At 45.2% G+C, this 27251-nt stretch overlaps 1 protein-coding gene across 5 annotated transcripts in view; it reads left to right on the forward strand.

The window, feature by feature from the left end:
- The window catches only part of TXNRD3 (thioredoxin reductase 3), a 53871-nt gene that overhangs the window by 11020 nt on the left and 15600 nt on the right, over positions 1–27251 (forward strand). For 3 of the 5 annotated variants that reach the window (XR_014019900.1, XM_081276333.1, XM_081276334.1), the window contains exons 4-13: positions 2142–2246; positions 2536–2608; positions 3768–3887; positions 5600–5742; positions 7100–7215; positions 8959–9184; positions 10306–10398; positions 17318–17394; positions 18244–18400; positions 20833–20940. Coding sequence is in view for 4 of the 5 variants with exons in the window: in XM_081276333.1 (XP_081132459.1) it covers positions 2142–2246; positions 2536–2608; positions 3768–3887; positions 5600–5742; positions 7100–7215; positions 8959–9184; positions 10306–10398; positions 17318–17394; positions 18244–18400; positions 20833–20940 (1218 nt within the window). In the remaining variant the exon portion in view is untranslated. Of the gene's footprint in view, positions 1–2141; positions 2247–2535; positions 2609–3767; positions 3888–5599; positions 5743–7099; positions 7216–8958; positions 9185–10305; positions 10399–17317; positions 17395–18243; positions 18401–20832; positions 20941–23824; positions 23921–24912; positions 25048–25422; positions 26556–27251 lie in introns of those variants that run through there. The other 2 variants (XM_081276331.1, XM_081276332.1) reach the window with 2 other exon arrangements.

Genomic DNA, 27251 nt, shown 5'->3' on the forward strand with positions numbered 1-27251 from the left:
CAACTAATATACATACACACAGTACCTTTATTTTATTATATTAGTCGTAGATGTTATATATGGATTATTTTTATTTCTAAAATGCATGAAATGGACAGGAGTCCTTCTGTTAGGTAGTAATCGATACAAAATTGATATTTACGGGGCTGGGGATGTGGCTCAGGGGTAGAGTGGTTGCCTCGAATGCACAGGCCCTGCATTGGATCCTTTGCACCCCACACACAATTAAAAAACAATCCTTATTTTATAAGTAGTTTATTAATTAAAATTCCATTCTCTTTTGTGCATGTATGCAAATGTTAGCCACCAGCGATTGACTAAATACTGATTTGAAATCTTTTTTTTTTAAAGAGAGAAAGAGAGAGAGAATTTTTAAATATTTTTTTTTAGTTTTCGGTGGACACAACATCTTTATTTTTTATTTTTGTGTGTGGTGCTGAGGATTGAACTCAGCGCCCCGTGCCAGATGAGTGCACTACCGCTTGAGCCACATTCCCCAGCCCCTGAGTTGAAATCTTAATTAAGAACTATATTTTGGGGGGCTGGGGATGTGGCTCAAGCGGTAGCGCGCTCGCCTGGCATGCGTGCAGCCCGGGTTCGATCCTCAGCACCACATACCAACAAAGATGTTGTGTCCGCCGAGAACTAAAAATAAATATTAAAAATTCTCTCTCTCTCTTTCTCTCACTCTCTCTCCTCTCTCACTCTCTCTTTAAAAAAAAAAAAAGAATTATATTTTGGTTGGGAAAGAAATGATTGTGTGCATTGCATGTGAATGGGCGATCCGTGTCATTAGGTAACAGCATGCTTTATTAGTTCTAGAAGTTGCCACCCAGTGCGCAAGGTGGTGAGTGCTGTCATTACTGCCCCTACGCACGTTTGGAGCTGGCCTCAGCAGTCCCCACCCGGATTATGGTGTCAGAGATTGGGCCTGGGGGTACCCAGAGAGCAGACCTGTTTCAGAAACACAAGGCTTCTTCTTGGGTAGCACATCCTAACTAGTTCCACCCTACTTGAGCAGCACGCAGAGAAATGTCAGTTCCAACTTTAGGTGAGTGGTAGGTCTGTTGGCCCCAAGACTTTTTGTAAATGAAATCGATGCCGATTGGACACCGAACACAGGGTGCAGGTTAAGAGCTTTGAGATGGATTTCCCTGAGCACTTCAAAGAGTAAGGAGGCCGGTGGAGCTCTTCTTAGGATGTTTACAAGCCATCGTGGGCGCACATCCTTCATTGGTCACATAGCATCTGGCCGATCCCTGAAGTTATGAAATAAGCACCTTTGTCCCTCTCGGGAAGGGCTGGTTTGAGCTTGTCATTTCTAAAACTGAGCTTGGGGGATTGGGCAATTGACTTGGCATAAAGAAGGCTTGCTGAGTCACGTATCAGACTCTCACCTCTTCTGAACTGCTTCTGGCCACCACACGGGCCACAGGAGCAAGCGACTCTGGTACAGAACCAGTGTCGTGATCCTTACAGAAAGAAAAATTTGCAAGGGATTTGTTTTGTATAGGAAGTTCACAAGTATAGCTATAAAATTTAGACAGATGTATAAGAAATCAAGAAAAAATTGCTGGTAATGTGTAACAGTTGTTTTTAAAACAAAGACTGGCACAGACTGGGCACAGTGGTGCATGCTGGTTATCCTAGTGGATCAGGAGGCTGAGGCAGGAGGATTGCAAGTTAGAGGCCAGCCTCAGCAACTTAGCAAGGCCCTGTCTCAAAATAAAAAGGGATGTGGACGTGGCTCCATGGTTAAGCACCCCTGGGTTCAGTCCCCAGTACCAAAAAAAAGAGAGAGAGAGAGAGAGAGAGAGAGAGAGAGACAGACACATTAGCACAGAGAAACAAGGATCTTGAAAAGGGATGCTTGGTTATTCCACTGCACTTGACCCTGTCTGCCATACGGACAAGGCCACAGCCCTCTTGGCCATTTGACATGTGCTGCCTGTCTGGTATAGGTCACAACACACCTTCTAACCACTTCGACTCTACTTGGCCAACACGCAGAGAAATGGGCAGTTCTGCCTTGGGTCAATCGTAGGCCTGTTGGCCCTGAGATTGTCTGTGGGCAGGGTGTGAGCGCACAGCTCTGGATCGTGAAGTCACACGGTGTTCTTTCTCCTTCTGCTCAAACACAGGCACATCACAGCGGGCTGTTACAGAAGCTTCTGCAGGAAGGCTCCGCGAATGATTATGATCTTATTGTCATTGGTGGTGGTTCAGGTGGTCTCTCGTGTGCTAAGGTACGAACACAAACAAACAAACAAAAAAAACAAGGTGCCCTTGGAGGTGATTTTTCCTGGCCATTGACATAAGCATCTCGTCTGCTTATTGTTTTAAACAAAAATATTTAATGTTAACATCACAATCTTAAGCTTTTATTTTATCAGCCATTTTCATTCAGGGAAAAGACCATGTTATCCCAGAAAAACAGACTGTTTTTATTTGGGGAATGAGAGAATTTTTCTTTATTTGATTTGACTTCTTGCACTTTAAATATAGTTGTTGTTGTTGTTGTTGTTGTTGTTGTAGGAAGCAGCCATTTTGGGAAAGAAAGTCATGGTCCTCGACTTTGTGGTCCCTTCACCTCAGGGCACATCCTGGGGTAAGCTGTGCGTTCTCTGATCTTTCCGTGCATCGTTTTATACGTGTGACGTCTCTTAGTCCCACAGGAAGCTCAAGAGCTGAAGTAGTCCCTTCCACAATTGAGGAGGCCAAGTCTCAGGTCTTGGGTCATCGGTGGTGACAGTGCCAAGATAAATGGAGGGACATTTTGCAAATTAAAAAAAAAAAATCCGTGACCGGAGGGTGCTCCCCCTTTGATGTTTACACAGTGACCACAGTGTGTGACCTATGTCCTGGTCACCTGAGTTGCCATAGACATTTTTGTGGGTGTTTCTGCACCAATGTCATAATTGAGTTGAGTGGCCACACGATAAGTCAGTGGCATTAGGATCCATGGTCATCACAGCTTAGTTAAGTAAGGGACACGATATGGTTCCCGCCCTAGGACGGGTGCTGTAGGCAGAGTGGTCACCTGCCAGGTTAGTTTTCCTCTCTGTCAAACAGAGCACATAGGCCTTGTGCTGGGTGTTTTCTGTCTATACCGTGTTCTCCTTCCGTCTCTGCCCTGCTCCGTGCCCCGAGGACGGATCAGTTGGTGGCCTGGTCCTCTGGCTTCTGGTCAGGGTTGGCCAGTTTGCTACAATGAGGGACAGCAGAGCAGAGTGGAGCTGGGGATCCTTATGGCTCTGGCTCCTCCATGCCAGTCACTGGGGCTGCCTTCCTTCTTCCCGGAAGGCCACCTCTGTCAGGTGGGTGACACCCTCTGGGTCAGGCCCTCACTCGGGCTTCCTGCCCTGCACATGGACTGCTTTCCTGGTTAGGGCGCTGTGCCGTTCCTTCTTGCTCTTCCAGCCCACATCTTGTAATAACTTCTTTATGAACATTCTAGAATTTTCTAGAACCCTGATGCTAAAATGCAAAAGTCACTTTTAACATTCAAGCTGGCTCTGAACCTTTCGGCCTACAGTTTCATATAGTGGAACAAGGGACCTTGTTTTTCCTTCTGTTATTCTTGTGGTGTGCATGCAGTTGTGTCTTCCCCTCTCGTTCTCTCTCTCTTTGCCTTCTCTTGTTTCTGTTCAGTTCTGTGTGTTTTAATAACACTGTGCAGGTGTTTGAAATTACACACACACACACACACACACACACACACTTGCACTCACACACACCCCCACACCCACTGTTCCTTTCTTCCTCAGGCCTTGGAGGCACTTGTGTGAATGTTGGCTGTATTCCTAAGAAACTGATGCACCAGGCTGCCCTTCTAGGACAGGCCTTGCAGGACTCAAGGAAATTTGGCTGGGAGTATAATCAACAGGGTGAGTAACGATTTATGAAATGTAGATGGGGAGGGAAGAAATGTAGGTTTCTTAGATATGTGCGATTTTTATAGTTGAGCTTGAAAATCATTTGGTAAGCATTTATTAGAAGCCACACGCCTGCCATCTCAGCAGCTCAGGAGGCTGAGCCAGGAGAATCACAAGATGGAGGCCAGCCTCAGCAACTTAGTGAGGCCCTGAGCAATTTGGTGAGATCCTGACTCTAAATAAAAAATTTAAAAGGGCTGGGGATGGGGCTCAGGGGTTAAGCACCCCTGGGTTCAGTCTCTGGTACAAAAAAAAAAAAAAAAAAAAAAATCCCACTGTGTACGAGGCAGATACAGAGACTGTAGAGATGGCTCCACTCTTGTGGTCCTCCTGCCTAGGGAGGGAGCTGTTTCAGCTCTAGCAATTCCAGGCCCTTAGCCAAATGGGAAGATTAATGATCACTGTTTTCAGAATTTGTTCAAGCATGAGGAAATTAGAATAGTATCAGTAGTTGTTTGAGTTTGATCTATTACTCTGATACCATTTTCTGTTTTATCAGTTGTTATGTTGTCTTTTGGTTAATGAAAGGTGAGAAACAAATTCATCCATAACCACTTATTGGCTGGGCAGACAGGAGGACAATGGAGTTCCTGCACGTAATTCTGTTGGGTGAGATGGTCAAGGAGATCCGTTGTGTGCACTCAAATTGACTGGGCTGGTGTGCACATTGACTTGACGGGCACCTAATGCAGCTTTGAGGTCGGGGAGAGTTTAGACGCTCTTCTGGGACAAGGTGACCCTTGATCCACAGAGAAAAGGAACATGAAGGACAGCAGCAGTTATAAAGATGTGCTAAGACACAGCCCAGACAAAACATGGATCAGGAGCAGGTGGGGTAAAGAATAGGCACGTGATGTTGGGAGAAATCAGATTAGAGAGGTCAGCATGTCGTAGGCCCTGAAGTGCTATCATAAGGGGTTGATTTTACCCACAATTAATGCAGCCATTGAGGAGTTCATTCAGCAGGAGAGGAGCGTGCACTACAGTTTGGATGCTTGATCCCTCTGATGTCACCAAGGGAAAAAAGAAATTGCGTAGGGAGGCAAGAAATGACAGAGACCTGAGCTAAGACTGAAGTCTGGCTGGAGTGCAGGGGTGGGTTTAGAGATGTTGAGCCTGTGGGACTGACTACATATGGTGACCAGCTGACTGTGTGCTGTGCTCTCCATCATGGCTGAGTGTCAGAATATCTGGTGGAGTTTCTAAAAAGATAAAAATGACTTGTCTTTATCCTGAGGGATTCTGATCCAGTTGATGTGGGCATATGCCTACTTTTTTTTATACTGGAGATTGAACTCAGGGGCACTTAACCACTGGGCCCTATCCCCAGCCCTTTTTCATATTTTATTTAGAGACAGGGTCTCTGAGTTGCTTAGGGCCTCACTAAGTTGCTGAGGCTGGCCTCCAACTTGCAATACTGTCTCAGCCTCCCCTGCTGCAGGGATGACAGGCGTGAACCACCACACCTGCTCCCTCAGTTTTCTTTTTGGAACTCTGCTTCTTGCATGTGCTTTGTAATATAAGATAGGAAGAGAGATGGAAGTTGCCAATTGTCTTCAGTCAATGTTCGATTTTTAAAGCAGTAGCTGGTAGTTCTCGCATGGCTGTATATAACTTACCATTAAGCGTCAAGGTCACTTTGGGCCTTCACCTGGTCGTTTCAGTGAAGCACAACTGGAACACCCTGACAGAAGCCATTCAGAACCACATCGGCTCTCTCAACTGGAGCTACAGGTTGTCACTGAGGGAGAAGGGAGTGACCTATGTCAATGCCTATGGGGAATTTGTGGACCATCATAAAATCAAGGTACTTTCTGAATTTTTTGCCCTTCTCTTGGCCTTTCCTTAGACCTGCTCACACTTGCCTTAAACTCACACAGAGGCCTGTTCTTGGCTGTGTTTGTTGATTATGTGCCTGTGCAAATTGAAAGAAATTGCTTTTCCAAGAACTCTTAATTTAAAATTATTATTTGCCTTTGATTCTATCGCCATCTTAACAGAAAGTGTTCAGACCAGAGACTTCAAAGTTCACAAGACTAGAAAGATCAACATTTTAGCAGTGGAATCCTTTCTAAAAGTGAAACCTTACCTAAAAGTCTCTATATATTATTATAAAAGCATTGGTAAAAGCAATGTCATTTAAAATGCAATAATATATATTATACACATATTAATATAATGTCTATATATATGGCCTTATTATGTGTAATGTGTGTTATTATATTTAATATAGTATGTAACATTATTTTATATTTTTATATGCGTAATGTTTGCACACTCTGAGACCAGTGCACAAGGTAAATGAGATCATTTTGATGAACACAGAAGTTTTCGCTAGAGTTAGGATCAATAGCCAGGTATCACCCTCAGCATCCGCTTTATTCCACACTTGGCCTTGATGGCACAGTGTGAAGTGACCTTGACAAGATTTCCCATTATTTTGTAGTCAGGTGTTACCTCAGAAGGATCTGGGCTGAGGTGGCTCTTAAAACCTTAACTTGGGGACCTAGTGGGGACCTCAGAGGTAGAACACGTGCCCAGCCTGCTCGAGGCGCAGGATTTCACCCCCAGCACCAGGTTAAAAAGCAAAGTTCCATGACTGATCTGAATCGTATCCTTCACAGGAAACACTGTAGAAATGCAGCGTCAGTTTTATTTCTCAAATAATAATAATATGCCTGGTACAGATGGTTGAACAGCTGTTTTAGTCAGGTTTTTTGCTGCTGTGACTAAAAGACCAGATCAGAACAGTTTTAGGGGAGGACAAGTGGACGTGGGGCCTAGGGTGTCACAGGTCGCAGTCCACAGATGGCCGCTCTCGGTTTCACCTCACCACTGCACCCCCAGCCCTGCTGTCCCCCAGGTCCCGGCCCTTGCAGGCCTGCATGCTGTCCTGGTCCTGTGCACGGCTCTCAATCGACCCTCCCTGGGCACCTCATGCCTCCTTTGAAGCCACCCTGGGCTGGTTTCCTCGTCGCTTTCCAGCCCCCCTGTGCCCTTGACCATGCCTGTTCTGTGAAGGCGGCTCTGGTCCGAGGTGCCCACCACGCTGCACCGTGGTTCATCCTGGTGAACCAGGAGCCCTGGTCTGGGTGGCGCCCGTCTTGTCCAGTGTACTGTACAGTGTGTGGAATAAGTGAAGTTTGCTCTCCTTCTTTCCCAAGGCAACCAATAAAAAAGGACAGGAAAGTTATTTTTCTGCTACAAAGTTTGTCATAGCAACCGGTGAAAGGCCACGGTACTTGGGCATCCAAGGGGATAAAGAATACTGTGTTACGAGGTAAGAGTAAATGGATGGTTTTAAATTGATAAATTGCCTTACGTCTGTGTTTCCAGCTTGTTCACTCTCTATCTTATTGCACAAAAGATTTGAATCGGTAACAAAAGTACATGCAAGGCAGGAAGCTAAGTCAAGTGATAAGACAGAGAAAATAAGATCAAGTAAACAGGGTCAGTGGTAAAACTTACACCCAAAATATGCTGGGCTGCTCCATGATTGCTGGGAATGGCGGAGGAATTTGGTTGTAAGCTTCAGACAGACAAATGCAATTAGTGTCAGGGTTTAGGGTGAGGGGGTCAATGGGAAGCCGATGGTCAGGAGCCACACGGCCCCCTCCGCACTTGCAATGGCAGGTCCCTGTGGGTCAGCACGGGAGGTGCTGCAGGCTGCTATCCATGGCTGCAGACTTGTCTGGGCGGGCTGACGTAGGAGAGCAGCTGTGGACTGGGGGGTAGGTCAGTGGTCCACTAACTGTCCAGTCTGCCCAAGGCCCATCCCCAGCAGTACAAGGCAGGTAGGCAGGCAGGTGGGTAGATAGACAGATGGACTGATAGACTACTAGAGAGAATTTTCTATTTATTTATTTTTTTAATATTTATTTTTTAGTTCTCGGCGGACACAACATCTTTGTTGGTATGTGGTGCTGAGGATCGAACCCGGGCCGCACGCATGCCAGGCGAGCGCACTACCGCTTGAGCCACATCCCCAGCCCCCTAGACTACTAGATATATAGACTGAGAGACAGATGGACTGATAGACTACTAGATAGATAGACTCGTAGATATGGAATGATAGACTACTAGGAAGATAGAGAGATAGACTGATAGATGGGTAGATAGACAGACAGATGGATTGATAGACTACTAGATAGATAGATAAATGGACTGATGCACTACTAGGTAGATAGACAGATGGACTGATAGACTACTACATAGACTGATAGATATAGACAGATTTTATAGACTGATAGATGGATAGACAGATACACAGACAGATGGACTGATAGACTACTAGATAGATAGACATGATGAAATGATAGACTGCTAGATAAACTGATAGACATAGACTGTAGACTACGAGGGAGATAGACTGATAGATAGACAGATGGATTGGTAGACTACTAGATAGATAGATGGACTGATAGACAGATAGATATTGACTGATAGAGTATTAGAGAGATTAAACAGACTCTTAGATAGATATAGACTAATAGACTATTAGATAGATAGATTGATAGACTGATAGACGGATAGATAGATACATAGATGAATGGACTGATAGACTACTAAATAGATACACACGATAGATGGGTAGGTAGATGATAGATAGATAGATAGATAGATAGATAGATAGATAGATAGATAGGGAAGGGGGAGGGAAAAGGAGAGAAAGCATTTCTGTTGCACTGTAATTCAGGCGACCACACAATACATACTGGATGTGTGCACACATCCACGTGCCCACACACACACCCACTGCCAAAACAACCAACCATTTTCTTTTCAGTGCAGTCTAATATTTCCTATTTTTGTTTTTTAAATACTTGTGATCTCATTTGATGTTGAATGAAGCTGAGTGTCCGCCTCCCGTCCCCCCACGGGAGCCTCAGACACAGACACCCAGGCTGTTTCCTGTCGTGTCCTTCCATCCAGGTCCCACGATGCGCGTGGGCCAGCCCAGGTCATCATGCACTGAAATCCAGGGCCTTGCTTCACGTCCTCTCCTTCCCATCTCTGTTTTCAGTGACGACCTCTTCTCTCTGCCTTACTGCCCCGGCAAGACCTTGGTGGTGGGAGCCTCTTACGTCGCCCTGGAGTGCGCAGGCTTTCTGGCGAGCTTTGGCTTAGAAGTGACCGTTATGGTGCGTTCAATCCTTCTTCGCGGCTTTGATCAAGAGATGGCAGAGAAAGTGGGTTCCTACATGGAGAGACATGGCGTTAAGTTCTTGAGGAAATTTGTCCCTGTGAAGGTGAGTCTGAATGGCCCTTGAATCCCTTTCTGTTCTAATTCTCATTTTAACTTTTTAATTTTACCCCTTCTCACTTTATTTCATTAAATAAATGACTCTGCACTTAAATAGTGTTGCAAATACTGAACCCACGCCCCAAAAAAACCACAAAACTGGTCTCACTTGTCCTTGGCTCTTACCCTGGAGATCCTAGATCTTCTCGAAGGCTCTTTCAAGGACATCCTTAGCAGGTCCCATCTTTAATAAGCCCTGCACACCTGGTTGGTCCCCATTTTCCCTTTTCTCTTTACAGAAAGAGCTTCTCTGTCTGCCAGTTGCAATTCCTTGCCTCCTTTACACACTTAGTTGACTCCCACCTGCTTGGTGAAGCTGCTTGTTGGGAGACCCAGTGGTCATATCTCTGTGCTCACCTTACTGGGCCTCCTGACAGCCTGTGGGGAAGGTGACATTCCTTTTGTGTGACATTCCTCTGGTTTCAAGGGCTCTCCTTCCTGCCTTCTGTGGCTCCAGGGTCTGTGGTTTGGTTTTACATTATGTGGTACTGGGGTTGGAACCCAGGACTTGGCCCAGGATGGGCCAGCGCTCTACCACTCAGCTATACACCCAGTCCCCACTCAGCCTGAGAATCCAGCATCCTGTTTTTCAACCCTGGCGTCTCTGCATTTTTTTTTTAACCTGGGTGGTCTTCTGGCTGCTCTTTAGTTTTAGTCATTTACATGCTAATGACTCAGATTGGTAGCTCCCAATCCCTGCACTCATTCCTAACAGCTGCCTGCTGGGGGTTACCACTTGGGTCCCTCCAAAGCATCTGGGATTTAAGAGGACAAAGTTAGAGGATCTCTGCCTTTTCCTCCTAAACCCTGCAATCCTCCTGCCCATCTCAGTTCTCAGGAAGTATCCCAGGATCAGCTCATTCAACCAAGGCCTGGGATCCTCCCTTCATTTCCTATTCATGCTGCCTCTAATCTCAGCTAGTGCATTGCACCCTCCCACGTGGCGCTGTGACAGTGTTCCTTTCTGTCTCTCTGCCTGGTCCACGGAGTTCCCCCCATGCCCCCCCCCCACTCTGGTTAGCTTCCTGTCACTTCCCATGGACTCACGACACCACTGATTCCTGCCAGATTCAGCAGCTGGAGAGAGGCTCACCCGGAAAGCTGAAAGTGTGGGCTAAATCCACTGAAGGACCAGAAACCATCGAGGAGGTGTACAACACAGTGAGTACTTATTTTATGAGCAGTGACTGGTTGAATATGTTCATAAATTACCAGAGATGAACCACGGGAAAATGGCACTGTGATTCATGTTTTTTAATTCTTCATAAGAGTGGAACAGGGCTGGGGGTAGAGCTCAGTTGAGAGACTGCTTACCTCGCATGCGCCAGGCCCTGGGTTCAGTCCCCAGCACCACAGAATAAATAAATAAAGGTATTGTGTCCACCTACAACTAGAAAAGATTTTTTTTTTAATGAGTGGAATAAATATGGACCATAGTGGGGGCTGCTCACATTTGAGTTTTCAATGACACATGGATGTATACATCATTGTAACAGCACAGAACAAACTCTTTTTTAAAAGATTTTTATTTATGTATTTATATTTTGTAGTTGCCGATGGACAGCATGCCTTTATTTTATTTGTTTATTTTGATGCAGAGCTGAGGATCGAACCCAGTGCCTCACAAATGCTAGGTAGGCACTCTGCCGCTGAGCCCCAGCCCCAACCCCAGAACAAAACTCTTGAAGCTCTATACCCAAATGTTCTTGTTGCTAACTCCTGGGGAATTAGATATTGTATATATATCTTCATTTTCAAATTTTGGCAGTAGACACTGAATGTATTCTATTATTAAATAATAAAAAAAATTCTTGGAGCTGTGGCTCAGTGGTAGAGTGCTCGCCTAGCACGTGCAAGGTACTGGGTTCGATCCTCAGCACCACATAAAAATAAACAAATAAAATAAAGATATTGTGTCCAACTACAACTAAAAAATATTTTTGAAAAATTTTTTCTTAAGAATAAACAATACAAAATTCTGAAACACTTTGGCTTGCCTATGCAAGATTTTAGATGCTGGTAATTCTTTCAGCTGTACATTTATGTTTTATGAGCTCTTATATACACAATTTTTTAGCTTAAAACAGTAAACATAACATAGAAAGGATCAAAAAATACATTAAAAAATGAAAAAATAGAGGCTTTGATTAGGATTACATTGGCTGTATTAGAATACTCCTTCGGGAGTGTTCAGTGTAACAATCATTCATGGACAGGGCGTATCGGTCATAGATCTTCTTTAACGACTCCCAACAAAGTTCATAAATTTCTATTAAATTAATTTTATTATTTTATTAACTGTATTTGATTTCTATTAAATTTAATTATTTCTCCTTTGTTATTTTAAACTAGTTCTAGGGAGATCAAGAGACCATCTGTTAGACTTATTCCTACTTACATATTTATGTGTAGCTGCAAATGGTATTTTTTTAATATTGTCATTTATTACTGGTATGTAGAAATGGTGATTTTTGTGTTGAGAGTTCGTGTTCGGTCATCTTGCTAAACTCTCATTTAATAATTGATCCTTAGGTTATTTTAGGTTTCCTGTGTACGAGTTCATATTATCCGTGAATAAGAGCATATTTAAGTTCCTATTATCTGCTTTCTACTCTAATACTTGTCCTCCTGCCTAAGCGCTCGAGCGAGGACCCCCGAGGACCCCCCAGTAGGCCTTTATGGGGATCAGCAACATTCTTGCCTTGTTCTCTGTATCCAGAGGAAAGTTTTCCGAATTTCATTACCAAAGACGTGATGTTTTCGGTAGGGTTTGAGTAGAGCATCCAGTTCAAGACATTCTTTCCTATTTTTTGTTTGCTGTTGGTTTTTTCTGTTTTGTTTCACCTGTCACAGTTTGGATATGAGGTGTCCCCCAAGACGTGCAGGTGGAAGGCTTGGTGGACTCTCCCATTCAGAGATTGGCTGAACAGATTCTTGGGAGATGCTGGGAACTGGAGGTGGGGAAACTCATTGGAGGCAGGGTCTTGGGGGCTGCCCTTGGGACTCTCTTGTTCCTGACTGCTCTCTCTCTGCTTCTTGGCTGCCAAGAGGGGGAGACCTTGGCTCTGCCACAGCTCTCACATGTGCTGTGCCTCACCCCAGGCCTTAGCAATGGAGCCGCCGACCACAGACTGAGACTCTGAACGGTGAGCCAAAGAACATCTTTCCTCTTCAACGTTGCTTTTCTAGGTATTTTGTCAAGTGATGCAAAGCTGACTAAAATATCTTAAAATTAGGAATGGACGTGCAGTTGTAATAATGGCTGTCTTACAGCTGTTGATGGTCTTTTGAGTCTTTAATCTCCGTGGCCTTGATGTTCTAAAGTCTAGTCCGCTTCACATTCCTGGAATCAACCCCACTTGGTTAGGCTACATTGGGTTATTTCGATTTTTTGCATCTGTATTTAAGAATCATATTGGCGTATGATTTTCCTTTCACTATTGAACTTTTTTTATAGTTAGGTGTCAGGGTTATCAGAGCCCATAAAAGGAGTTGGAGTATGTTTCTTTCTTTCCTGTTTCTGGCAACCTCTATGTGATATTAGAATGGGTTTTTATGTTTGATGGAGTTCTCTGATGTTGCCATATGAGTCTAGAATTTTCTAGGAGACATATTTCAACACTGATTCTGTTTCTTTAATGATCAAAGAATTTTTCTAAATGTTCCATTTTTCTTTCTTGAGTTACTTTCAATATGTCATATTTTTCTAGGAATTAGTCCCTTTCATCTAAGTTTCCAAATATGTCAGTATAAAGTTGTTCACGATATCTGATTTTTAAAAGCTATTGATGTTTGAAGTGGGGTGTAATTTCCATGTAAAAATGCACACATCTTAATTGGGCATGGTGGCGCATGCCCATAATCCCAGCAGCTTGGGAGGCTGAGGCAGGAGGATCTCGAGTTCAAAGCCAGCCTCAGCAATGGCGAAGTGTTAAGCAATTCAGTGAGACCCTGTCTCTAAATGCAACACAGAATCAGACTGGGGATGTGGCTCAGTGGTTGAGGGCCCCTGAGTTCAATCCCCAGAATCCCCCCCACACACAAAAAATGCACACATCTTAGATACACAGGCTAATTGGTTTGGACAGGTGTGGGTGTTCATGCCATGCACACCCCTTCAAAGGCAGCAAAACATGACCGTGAGTCCAGAGACCTCCTGTCCCTTCCAGTCCCCAACCCTGGGCCACCACTGTTACCACAGGCTACCTCTGCCCATTCTCAACTCCCCATAAAGGGAATCAGACACTGTGTACTCTGCTCTTCAGTATATGGTACTCGTTCAGGTTGATGTTTTTAGGATTCTCCATGTGGTGACCACTCGGTAGTTAGCTCTCTTACTGTATGGCCTAGACGAGTTTCTTTCTTTGCCTGTGTCGGGACACCTGTGTTCTTTTCATCTTAGGCTCATGTGATTACAACTTCTATGCATATTTCTTGTTTAAAACTTTGTGGGCCAGGCATGGTGGCACATTCCCATAATCCCAGCGGCTCAGGAGGCTGAGGCAGGAGGATCGCAAGGTGGAGGCCAGCCTCAGCAACTTAACAAGGCCCTAAGCAACTCAGTGAGACCCTGTCTCTAAATAAAATATAAAAAAGGACTGGGGATGGGGCTCAGGGATTAAGCACCCCTGGGCTCAATCCCCAGTATCAAAAGAACAAAAAACAAAAAACCCTTTTTGTGGCCATATAATAATTTCTCTTGGATAAATATCTAGGAATGGCATGGCTTGATCATAGGATATTTCCATATTTAACTTTATGAATTTTTTAAATTTTTTTCAGTGCAGGGATGAATCCAGGGCTTATGTTGCAATGGAAGCACTCAGCACTTCCAGCCAGATAGTATCATTTTGTATTTGTATCAGCCACATGCAGGGCTTACCAATCTCTGATGTTGTCTGGCTTTCATTTTAGCCATTCTGGTGGATGGGTGGTGGAATCTTGCTGTTTTTTTCAAAAATATTTTTATTAGTGGTTGATGGACCTCTATTTTATTTATTTATCTGTGGTGCTGAGAATCAGACCCAGTGCCTCACACATGCTAGGCAGGTGCTCGACCACTGAGCCCCAGCCCTTGGTGTGGCTTTAATCTGCATCTTTGTGATAACTAACCATGTGCAGCAGTTTTTCATGTTGGACATTCATATATCTTCCCTTATGAAGTGTCCACTCAAGTCTTTGGCCATTTGTGTTGGGTGATTTGAATTCTTGTTCTTATATATCTGACGAGCCCTGTAAAGATCTTGAGTATATATTCCTTCTTCAGATACATGTAGTAGGAATTTTCTCTTCTCATCTGTGACTTGCCTATTTATTTTTAATAGGACCTTTTGATGAGCAGTGGTTTTAAAATTTTTATGAAACCCAGTTTCTCTCTTTTTTCTTTTACAGTTAGTGCTGCTGCAGTTCTGAGAAATCTTCGTTCCCCCCAAAGGTCATGAATCTCTCCTTGCGCTTTGCTTCTGAAGCTTTATAGTTTTATCTTCTAAAATATAAAACTGCAGCCCTCCTTGAACTAATTTTTATGTATGGCGTGATGGAAGAATTGAGCTTCTTTTTCCTCCATATCTGGTACCGTTTGTCCAAAACTCTTCCCTTTCTCTCTCGAATTATCTTGGTGCCTCAGTTGAAGTCATTTGACCATTCAACTGGGGGATCTCTCTGCACTCTTTACTCTGACCTGAGACCATGTGTCTTGATGATCGTTTCCCTGGGACCTCATGGGTCAAATCACCAATCCTTTACAGTTACTTTCAGATAAGGTAGAGGAAGAACTCCAATTTTGCTTATGGCCTTTACATTTCCCTATGCTTTGAAAACAGATGTTCCCTAACTTCGAAAATAGTCTGCTTGGATTTTCATTGAGGTTGTGTTTATTTTATAGATCAGGTTGGAAGCACTGACTTGCTTTGTTCTGTGGGTGCTGGGGATGGGACCCAGGGCCTCATGCAGGCTAAGCATGTGCTCTGCCACTGAGTCCCCCTCCCCGCCCTGGATGAAATGCCATCTTAACAGTGTCTGTTTTTCCAGTGCACACACCTCACGTATCTTTCCATTTGTTTCTCTTCATGATGCTTCATCATTGTGTTCTAGAGCGCTTTCACATATTTTGCAAAACTTCTTCCAAAATTTCATGATTTTTAAACTAGTATAAATGATATTTTTAAAAATTTTCATTTTCAATGGGGACTTATTGATCTTGTAGCCACTTAGGATGCATGTCTACAAGTAAATACAGTTTGTATATTCCTTTCCAATCTGCAAGGTTTTTGCCTGTTTCTTTCCTCGTTACAGGGGCTAAGAACCTCTAGGCCAGAGTTAACTAGGAGTTATGAGAATTTCCTGTGTGTTTCCCAATCTTAGGAGGGAAGCATTCAGTCTTTCATCATTGCTAGGAGGTGACCTGTAAGTTTTTTTACACGTGCCTTTCATATTCAATTGAGGAACTTTCTAAAAATTCTTTTTTTTTTCCTAAAAATTCTTCACGTGCTAAGAATTTTGTTTGGATGATGGAGTGTTGAATTTCGTCAAATGATTTTCCTGCAGCTATTAAGATGATCATTGTTTTCTTCTTGATCCGGTTAAGAGGATGAATTATACTGATAGATTTTATATGTCAAATTTGCAGTTTGAGGACAGATTCCCCTTGGTCATGAGAGCCTTTTTATATGTTTCTGTATTCCGTTTGCTAACATTTTGTGAAGGATTTTATATCTATGTTCATGAAGAGTAGGGACTTAGGATTTTCTTTTCTTTTAATGTCCTTATCTGTTTTGGTTTTGATTTTGCAGTCATGGAGGTAGAACCCAGGGCTGTACCCCCTGAACTGTGTCCCTGGCACTTTTTATCTTTTATGTAGAGTGAGGGTCTCACTGAGTTGTCCAGAATGACCTCCATCATGGTGAAATATTGTATCATTTCTTACTTAAGCATTCTGAAGACTCGAAGCAGAGATGCCACCTGGGTCTGGAGTTAATTTTTTGGGCCTTTATAAATTGTAAATTCATTGTTTTATATTAGCTTGCTACGTCAATGAGTGGCTTGGATCTCAAATGTCCCAGAAAACCTCATGTGTTAAAGGCTTGGTTCCTAGCTTGGCGCTATTAGAAAGTGGTAGAACCTTGAGGTGGTGGGGCCTCGTGGAAGGAAGTTAGGTCACTATGAACATGCCCTCAGAGGGACACTTCCTGTTTCTCCTTTTGCTTCCTGACCACCATGAGTTAAACAGGCTTCCTTCACGATGTTGTCCCTCAATGATGTATTGACCCAGAGTGACAGGGCTGAGTGATCATGAAATGAAACCTCAAAAACTGCCAGTCAAAATAAACCTTTCCTCCTATTAAGTCATCTATCTCAGGTATTTGTCAAGTAATGGAAAGCACAGGCCATAGTACCCAAAATCTACAAACTGGCGTAATCAACATATATTTATTTTATCCCAATTCCAGAGATGGGAAGTTCAAGGTCAAGTAGTCATGAGATGTGTTTTCTCTTGTGTTTCTCCTTGGCTTGCAGATGGCTGCCTTCTTACTGTGTCCTCTCCTCCATTTGAGGGTTTTCTGTATCCTAATCTCTTCTTCTTCTCACACTGGATTAAGATTGTGTTAGTCAGCTTTCCGTTACTGTAACAGGATTCCTGAGATAATTCAACTTAAAAGGGACAAAAGTTTCACTACATGGTCTCTCCACCACCTCTCAGTGGGGCCAGAGACTGGGGACCAAGCCTTTAACACAAGGGCCTTTGGGAGACCCTGGTCCAAACCATAGTAAGGACAAACCTGTGTGACCTTATTTTACCTTAATTACTACTTTACAGGCCCTATCTCCCAATACCGCCACAATCTAAGGTACTTGGATAAGACTTCAGCATGTAGACACAGTTCAGCTCATGACCTGGGCTTATCAGACTTCTGTGTGTAAGATCAACAGGTTGTACTTTCAAAAACTCTTTCACCTAAGCCAACACTAGACTGCCTGGCAGAGATGGCTCATCATATTTCATTATTGTCCTTTTAATGTCTGAAGAACTTTTAGCAATGTGCCCGTTATGACAAATTTTTTTCTTCTTCTTCTAAATAAGGTCCTGCTAGCCATTGGCCGTGACTCCTGTACAAGGAAATTAGGCTTGGAGAAGATTGGTGTCAAAATCAATGAGAAGTAAGTACATGCGGTCGCGGCCCTGTTGCCACACAAAGCAAAGCTGGCTATAGGTCACCTCTTAGCATTGCTAAGATACGAATTTTGGGTGGGAGTGGTACTGAGGATTGAACTCAGGGGCACTCGACCCCTAAGCCCCCTCCCCAGCCCTATCTTGTATTTTATTTAGAGACAGGGTCTCACTGAGTTGCTTAGCATCTCGGCATTGCTGAGGCTGGCTTTGAACTCGCGATCCTCCTGCCTCAGCCTGCCAAGATATAAACTTTTAATGTTTTAAATTTATCTCATAATATGTACCACGGCTGCTCTGTATTGATTTCTTCATCAATCAGGTACTCTTTTTTTTTTTTTTTTTTTTTTTTTAAGATGGACACAATATCTTGTTTACTTATTTTTGTGTGGTACTGAGGCTCGGACCCAGGGCCTGTCATGTGTGAAGCAAGCACTCTGCCACTGAGCCCCAGCCCAACCAGTTACTCAGATCGCTGTCTTAAAGAGTTCAGGCACTCAACAACAATTTAAAAATAAATGGAGACGTTCACCTAAAAATCGTGATTTTGAGTGGATTTTTATGTTCTTGGTCAGGGAAGGAGAAGAATTGCAGAGCTCTGAGTCTGCCTGTGGGGGACGTCTGGAGACAGCCACAGTGTCTGAGCTGAGCGGTGCATGGCTTGACCAGAGACATTCTTCTTAGGATTTGAAACCGCTAACCTTATAGATTATTGATAACCCGAGGTGCTTGGGTTCTTAGCTGGAAGACTTTCCTCTGTGTGTTTTTGGAATATTCTTTTTCAGTCTGTAAGATAGTCCTTACTATGTATTTTTTTTTTCCTTTCCAAACACTACCAGGAATGGCAAGATCCCAGTGAATGATATGGAACAGACCAACGTGCCCCACGTCTATGCCATCGGCGACGTTTTGGAGGGCAAACCAGAGCTGACTCCTGTTGCCATCCAGGCAGGCAAGCTGCTAGCTCGCAGGCTCTTTGGGGACTCGTCAGAAAAAGTAAGTTTCCTGCCATCCCAGCGCCTTGGGAGGCTTGAGGCAAGAGGATCACCCCAAGTTCGAGGCCAGTCTTAGTAACTTGGTGAGACCCTAAACAACTTGGCAAGACCCTGTCTCAACTAAATAAAAAGGGCTAAAGATGTAGCCCAGGGGTAAAATGGCCCAGGATTAAATCCCTAGTTCCCAAAAGAAAAAGGTAAGCTTCTTCCTAATGTCAGTTTCTTATTATCCTGTGTGTGTGTGTGTGTGTGTGTGTGTGTGTGTTTTGCTGGGGATTGAGTCCCAGGCCTCGTGCCTGCCAGGCACCTGCTCTACCATCCAACATCACCCCAGCCCTGAGGTAATATCTTGATCAAAGTTTTGATTTAAAAAATGAGTATGAATAACTGTAACTTGGTCTGGGGTTGTGGCTCAGTGGTAGAGCGCTCGCCTAGCACGTGTGAGGCCCAGGGTTCCATCCTCAGCACCACATACAACAATAAATAAACAAAGATATTGTGTCCAACTACAACTAAAAAATAAATACCAAAAAAAGTAAATAAAGCTATTATGTTCAAAAATAAGTAAATAACTGATAACCTGTGTGCCTGTTTTCCAAGTGAAGGGTTCCTCAGGGATATGACTGGCAGTTGACTTACTAGGTAATAATTATCGTAAGCAAGTATTTTTTGAGTTTTCACTATGCACAAGGCGTTTTCTGGGTGATGCACAGATTACTGTGGTTCCAGTCCCCGAGGCCTAGCAGGTGGGTGGAGGTCCTGAGTCAGGCACTGATGACTCATAAGACAGGATGTGGTCAGGTGCCAGGGGGCTGAATCGGTTGCATCCAAGCCAGGGACAGGGTTTCTGGACTCCAGGGGAAGGAGGGGAACAGGCTTCATAAAGCAGCAGCGGCCCTGGCCGCCAGGATTCCCTCGATGGCTTTAGCACCTACTTGTTGGTGCATGAACTTGGCCTCAGCGCCTCAGGTTCATCCCAGGTAAAGCCAGATCGTCTTTGTAGGCTGAGTCATTCAGAGAGGAAGCAGGGCCTCTGCTGGGAGGTAGGTGGGCCACTCAGACGAGAGCGGGCAGGTGTGCAGTGCTCTGTGCGTTGGGGACTCGGGGAACAGAGCCTCACCTGGGCAGACGCCCCCGTGTCAGGAGCGACCAGGGAGGAGGCCCAGCCAACTTCAACGGGAGGTGTCAGCAGTGCTAAAGGTGCTGTCCCACCCAAAGATCCATCCCAGCCACAGGGCATGCAGCAATGTCGGCTGTCCATGTGCAGAAAGTTGGGGACAGGGGAGTAGAGTTGGGAATAGACAGGAAGCACATTGGGAAGGAGACTGGAAAATTGATACGATGCCAGATCGTCACGAACCCTGGAAGTTCAGTGGCGAGTCGGTGAGGCCTTCCCTAGGCAGTGGGGAGCCCGCAGAGAGCTTGTTCCCAGCCTTTCATTGAGATAGACGCCAAGCCACAGACACAACACCACAACAGCCACCCGTCATAAGCCTGTCCCCCGGCCCACAGCTACTAATTTGCCATGTGGGCTGTCCCCTCCTCTGAATGTGTGGAATTGCAGGATGAGGCTCCTCCAGGGGCACCCCTCCTCCCAGCCAGCCGTGCCTCCTGAGGTCCCTCTCGGTGGGTCCACAGGAGCTGCTGGAAGACCACTTTCTGTCTGTCGCAGCGCCCACTCTTCTCTCAACCTGATAAGGGCTCTAAAGATGGTTCTGTCCTAACCACAGGACTTCAGAGATGGCCACCCTCCACTGCCCCCCCACACACACACACGCACGCACGCACCATCTCTCCTGGATGGTTGGGGACAGTCACCCCAACACTGCGGAGCTGCCTGTTTGCCTGGCCTCTCTGTGGCATGTGCCATGGTCAGTAGTGGTCTCGGCTCCTAGTGCAATAGCACAGTTCAAGGTCACCTGGGTACATGCTCCTGGAGAGCACCATCTCCCTCTGGGGGTGGAAAAGACTGAACATTCTGGAGAATTCTTTTTCTTTATTCTTAAGGTTGACAATGGGCCTTTATTTTAGTTTCATTCATTTATTTCCTCGCGGAGCTGAGAAGGGAACCCAGTGCCTCCCATGGGAGACGGGCACTCTTACCCTGAGCCACAACCCCAGCCCTGGACAATGACTTTTTAGGGACAACTGAGAAGTGCCCACCTCTGCCCCTGCCTCTCCATTTCATCCTTCCAAGTCTGGGCTTTGGGAGAGTGAGTCCCGTGTGTGGCCTGTGCCCTGAGTCGGGGGCTCATGTTTGTCCTCAAGCAGTGTACCGTACAACGTCTCTGCAGTTGTCGATGTTGTAAGAATCAGTGACTTTTAACTAGACTCACTGATTTTCCTTTTATGAATATTCACACTGATTATCCTTTTATAAATTTTTGCTGAAAAAAGTGTCACCAAGTAAGACTCTAATTGCTTATCTTTCAGTGTGATTATACGAGTGTTCCAACTGCCGTGTTCACACCTCTGGAATATGGCTGCTGTGGACTGTCAGAAGAAAAAGCTATTGAAGTGTACAAAAAAGAGAATCTAGAAGTAAGATTGTTTTATTATTTCCTTTTTTTAAGAATTTCCCTCCTAATGAACCATTTATCTTCCCAGTCACTTTTTATTTTATTTCACAAGTTTTACGGTAGGAAATCATATCCCTATTTGGAGGCAAATTAGAATTTAATTTAAACTTTCTAGCAAACTAATAAGAATACAACTGAGGCAAGAAGGGAGCAGAATGTATGTTGGGACATTTATTAAATTTGTTACAAGTATCAAATTTGCAATTTGAGGAAGCTTATACAGTGAAGTGCAAGGTCATCTTGAGATCTTTGGGGAGCCAGGTGCAGAGGTGCAGGCCTGTAATCCCAGTGGCTCCGGAGGCTGAGGCAGGAGGATCACAAGTTCAGTGCCAGCCTCAGCAAAAGTGAGGCCCTAAGCAACTCAGTAAGACCCTGTCTCTAAATAAAATACAAAATAGGGCTGGGGATGGGGCTCAGTGGTCAAGTGCCTCTGGGTTCAATCCCCACTATCAAAAAAATAAAAAATAAAAACAAGAAAAAAAAATCCAAAACTTAAGCCTGTCATCCCAGCGACTTGGGAGGCTGAGGCAAGAGGATTGCAAGTTGGAGGCCAGCCTCAGTAACTCAGTGAGGCCTTGAGCAACTTAGTGAGACCTTGTCTCAAAACATAAAAAAAGGGGGGGCTGGGGATGTAGCCCAGCATCCCTAGCACTAAATAATCATAATAATAGTAATAATAATAATAATCTAATCATCATCATCTTTATAATGTTATTTTAGATTTACTTTTTGCATTTACATGTTTATCATAATGAGCCATCCTGTTAGGTGAACTTTAAGTTGGGTTGTAGAAAATTGATGACCATAATTATGGATTTAACAGTTTTAAAACTGTTTGCAGTCAGTGAGAAATTAAGGTAGAAAGGCAGGCAGTGAGCAGATGAATGTGGATAGAAAGCCACACCCCGGGTAGAAGGAAGAGTGCATCAGAAACAAGGTGTCCAACTTTGGGGGCTTACTTTCAGGTATTTCCCCTCAGGCCTACTGCAGATCAATTCACCTATTTTATTTACTTAGTTTTTCCATTTTGACAGAAGCCAAAATTTGATCTGTTTGTGGGTTTTGTTTGTTTGTTTGTTTGTTTGTTTGTTTGTTTTGGTACCAGGGATTGAACTCAGGGGCCCTCGACCACTGAGCCCCATCCCCAACCCTATTTTATATTTTATTTAGAGACAGGGGTTTAGCACCTGGCTTTTGCTGAGGCTGGCTTTGAACTCGATCCTCCTGCCTCAGCCTGAGCCACTGAGATGACAGGTGTGTGCTAACATGCCAGCTCTATTTGTGTTTTTTAATTCCTTATGAAAGCATTTGGGAAGCCTCCAACATAGTAATCAGAAAAATGACAAAAGAAAACATCCCTGTTACTAAATAAGGTCTTCACCTAAAGATTGAAATAGCATACCTTCTTCTAGGAGAAACTGATTGACACAGACATGCCCTACGTTTATTTATGTTACTGATCCTTGTCCCCAAGACACACAGAGAAAGCTAGTCATGCCCAGCGGACGGGGTCCCAGGCTGACCTCGGGCTTCTTCATAACAACATGCTGTGCTAAAGGCACGAGTGGTGTCTGTGAACTTTTGAGGGCCAAGTGGAGACTTTAAAGACCCGTCCAGGATGGTGTGTCATGTGTTGAGGCTGCTCCAACAGGTTCCCGTGACTTGGAAGCTCATAAACCACAGACACCTATTTCGTATAGTTCTGGAGGCTGAGGATCCAAGATCAAGGCAGATTTGGTGTCTGGTGAGGGAGGAGCTTCTTTTGGTTCATAGGTGGCTGTCAGTGTGTCCCAGCGGATGGCAGGAGCAAGGTGGCCCTCTGTGGCCTTGTTCATGAGGGTGCTAATCACATTGGTCAGGGCTCCACCCCTGAGAGCTCCCAAGGAGGTTGGAATTTCAACATAGGAATTTGGGGAAGACCCAAATGTTAAGGCCACAGTAGATGACTAGCAATAAAATTTGACAAAGAAAAGCAAATAGATGAGGAGCAAGTAACCCAGAGATTTTTTAAAAATCTAGCAGCTGTAGGGGAAGGCAGGAGACCAATCTGAAGGTCTCAGAATGGCTGACACCATGCACCTCTGGAGGGGAAACTGGACAGACAGGGTGTGGGGACTGTTTGAAAGGCCTTTTAAGAGACTCTGAGACTGTGTGCCTGTCACCATTCTGAAAAGCACTGTTGTATTCACATTCATCCGCTGGCGGTTGTAGTTCAGAACACTTTTCTTTGTCACCCAGCATTCACTCTTTGCCTTCAGTGTGAGTGATTCAGAGGTTCTCGCAGGGAGGAGGAAGCCATCCTGAGTAGATGGGCCAGGTGTGTGCTCGGTTCTGGTTTTTGGAGGACTCAGCCAGATCCAAGAAACATAGAGGCTCACCCAGAGCACGAGGACTCAGAGGACAGAAATGTGAAGGACGTGACCCTTGCTTTCAAGTATCACAGATTACATGCTTCCTTTCTTTGAATGGCTTGAACTATTTTATTTCTTCTACTCTTCCTGGCTTTTGTTTTTGGATATGAACATAAAGATGAAGACAAAGATCTTTATCTTTCCTGGTACGTTGGCTTCGCACTCAGTGAATGTTTGAAAATCGAATTTGGTTCATAGAAAATTAATTTTTTTGGCTAATGGTGAAACAAAATAAAGTCGGCACACTTTGGTTGCAGCTGACACTTCAGGACTTCTGGCCCAAATGCTCTCACCCAGCCGATCATGTTGGGATCATCAAACTTTAACTTTCTGCAGGCTGCTATAGAGACTCTTATCTTTACAGAAGGAGAGCGCACCAAGGAGTGGACTAACCTGTGTGCACTAACCTGGCCTGTTTCTCTCCCTACCTTCTAGGTGTACCACACTCTGTTCTGGCCTCTTGAATGGACAGTAGCCGGCAGAGACAATAACACTTGTTATGCGAAGATAATCTGCCACAAACCTGACAGCGTACGTAAGGGACTGGGGGCAGAAATGCTGTCATTGGATTGGATTGGATTGATTGATTTTGTGGCCCTGGAGATCCAGCCCAGGGATTTGTGCATGCCTGAGCCAGACCCCCAGCCCTAAATGCTATAATTTTAAAAGGTAGCTTTTTTTCTTAGGGTTTGGATTTTTAGAATATCTTTAAAGATAGCTTTGGGGTCAAGAGTGAGCACCTTCACGGAGTTTTCCTGTTGACATGGCTGCAGAGGTCCAGCAGTGACCGGTTGTGCCCGCGGTTTGCCAGTCCCCTCTTAGAATACATCAGTGGCAGTTGTCCCTGCCCAGGGCCCTCCTGATGGCTTGATGGCTTAGAACGGGGTGAATGTGAAAATTTGGGTCATCACCTGCCTGGTGCGGGTCTGTTTTTGTGGTGGCCCACACCTGTAATCCCAGTGGCTCGGGAGGCTGAGGCAGGAGGATTGAAGTTGGCTGTGAACCTCGCTTCTGACCTCAGAGGTGTGCTCATTCCGTGCACCCCAGACCTCATGGCGGGCAGACCTCGGTGCCAGCCTAGTGTTGGCTACTCCTCACTTCCTGCTTCATGGAAGAAGCAGGGGACAACTGCTCCCTGGGCTGACAGTCTCCGCTTTTGCAGCAAAACCTGACGCCTTCAAATTATCCCAGGGCTGGGCTTTAATTCAGATTTGTGCTGTTGTTGTTTAGCACTATCTCAGCATAATTCCGAAATCTACATCATCCTAATGAACTCCTTCATGCAGTGGGTAAATTGCTTGTTCTAGTAAATTTGAGTGCAAATTAACTCTGGATGCACATTTAGCGGCTCATTTCACAGAATCTTACAGAGTCTCCCTTTCATGGTAATGTTCTCTGCTCGGTTCAACATGAGAGTCCTCCTGTAGGAGAGGCCGTCAATTTGAACTGAACTTGGAGTGAATAGATTCCTTTTCAGACCATTAACCTCCTGGGATTCTCTTTGTCTGGCTCCTGTATTAAAGGATCGAGTGATAGGATTTCATATTCTTGGACCAAACGCCGGTGAGATTACCCAAGGATTCGCAGCCGCCATGAAATGTGGGCTCACCAAACAACTGCTGGATGACACCATCGGAATCCACCCCACATGTGGGGAGGTAGGGAGCAGGAGGGTTATGAATTGACTTTACTCGATGCACTTTGAAAAACCAATATAAACAGGTTTATCAAGCCGGGCTCGGGAGGCTGAGGCAGGAGGATCGCAAGGTGGAGGCCAGCCTCAGCAACAGTGAGGCCCTGAGCCACTCAGGGAGACCCTGCCTCTTAATAAAACACAAAATAGGGCTGGGGATGGGCGTCAGGGTTCAAGGGCCCCTAAGTTCAATCCCCAGTACCCCAAAAATATGGTCAGGAAGATTTTTTATCCGTAACCGTTTTGTATATTTTAAAGAATCACGCAATATTCAGAATGTGTTTTTTGAAAGCATGATGGCGTCTGACCATCTCTTTGTTGTGCTTCTTTCTGTGGCCAGGTCTTCACAACTCTGGAAATCACAAAGTCATCAGGACTGGACATCACCCAGAAGGGCTGCTGAGGGTAGCCCTGCTGCTGCCGAGTTCTCCTTGTCCTGCTGTCATTCCTTTCAGTGACAATAATGCTCTGTGCCCAGGACACCCGCTCTGTTGCTGGGGGACCAGTACAGGGCTCTGGAGGGCACAGAGATGAGAAGGCGGACAGGGGGACAGGTCAGCAGCAGGGGCCTGCGGTCGTCTCGGCTGACGTGAGTGGCAGTTAGGCTGCGTCCTTGACGCCCTGGCTTGGAACCCCCGGTGAGGTGAGCCAGGGCCGACCGTCTTGCGTCAGGCTGGACCTTGCCACCAGCACACCGTGAGTGGCACAGTAACCTAAGCTAACTTTTCCACACTTGGTACTGTTTTTATTCCTGCTTTATTACTTCTATGAAGAAATTATTTTTCAATTGTGAAACTGGCTGGAAAAGGCTGTTTTCCTGTGTGCGGGCCTGGGTCGCACCTACGTGCCTGCGCGGGTGACATCTGGGAGATGCATTGCAGTAGCTGGCTGCAGAGGACTGGGGACATTAGCAGAAAGCTCTGCACCAGGTCTAAGTGTCAGTCAACTGTCCTTTAAGGGACATTTTAACCTGCTGTCAAAATCCTGAATTGGGCTTCACCCTCCTGGACATTTCCTGGTGTCCGTCACCTGGAAGTGACTCTTCTCTTAGTAGTAAGTATCTCTAGACTGGTGAGACAGCTCGTGTAAGAGACAAGTACTTGAATTTCTTCTTGTTGATTTTTAAGAGTAATATTAAAAGACGTTTTCAGTACTGTATGATGTGAAATCTGTTTTCAGACTGGTGAAAATGTTTCAGTCATGATCTGTTTAATGTAGACAAGTTCAGAAAAGAAACAGGTGATAGTTAGCGGTTTAATTTGAACTTACATCTGCGACGGAAAGGCCCCTTGGGGACAGAGGCCTTTAGACAGCCTCTTACACTGCCGCCCAGTTCATCCTCCTGCGGGCCTCTTGCTCCCTGGAGAGGTAGCCCGGGGCTACATCATGACAGAGTTGTGTGGCCACGATTTCTAAGCATAAGTTTAAAAGTGAATTGTAAAACCAGCAAGCAACTCCGGCACGCCACTTGGAGAGGGACACTTTGCTACCTATGGTAGGCCACAGAGCCTAGGCTCACCATAAGTCAAAGGTCAGGGGTCATGTGGGGTTGGGCCAGAGGGTTTCTGCCTTAGAGCTACACTGGAAACCCAGACCTTAAAGTTCATGTCACGTGGGGGGAGTGGAGTGTGGGGTGGCCCGAGCTGAATGAATGGGAGATCGAGGTGGAAATGTACCTGAAGACCAGGAGTCAGTTCACAGGAAGGAGGGGACTATGGAAAGATCTAGGCTTTGGAGAGAGACCGACGTGGGCATGCCTGCTCTGTGGCTTACGAGATGTGACAGAATGTGCTGCTTGGCTTTTCCTCCTCTTCCTTTGTTGAGTGCAGACAGTGCTGCCCACCTCACAGAGCTACCTGGATGAGGTCCGCACTCGGGAGTGCATTGGCCTAGAGTGGCTTGGCTTCAGCGCTGAGGAATAAGGTCCCTGATAAGGAGAGCTACTGTAGACACGCAGCAGTACAGCCAGCAGGTAGGCAGAGAGGGGACTGGTCTCTTGCATACTTTCACAGGCAGCCTCCAAGTGGGATCCCCAAGTATTGGTAATCACATCCCTGTGTGGTCCCCTCCCCCATTTTACCAAGGTAGGTCTGGGTGACCATGAGCCTATGGCGGAAGTGACGGTATGTCACTTCTAAGAGTCGATCATAAAAGGACTGCGGCTCAACT

The sequence above is a fragment of the Spermophilus citellus genome (genome assembly GCF_964194105.1).
Source record: "Spermophilus citellus genome assembly, chromosome: 19".
In the NCBI taxonomy this organism is placed as follows: domain Eukaryota; kingdom Metazoa; phylum Chordata; class Mammalia; order Rodentia; family Sciuridae; genus Spermophilus; species Spermophilus citellus.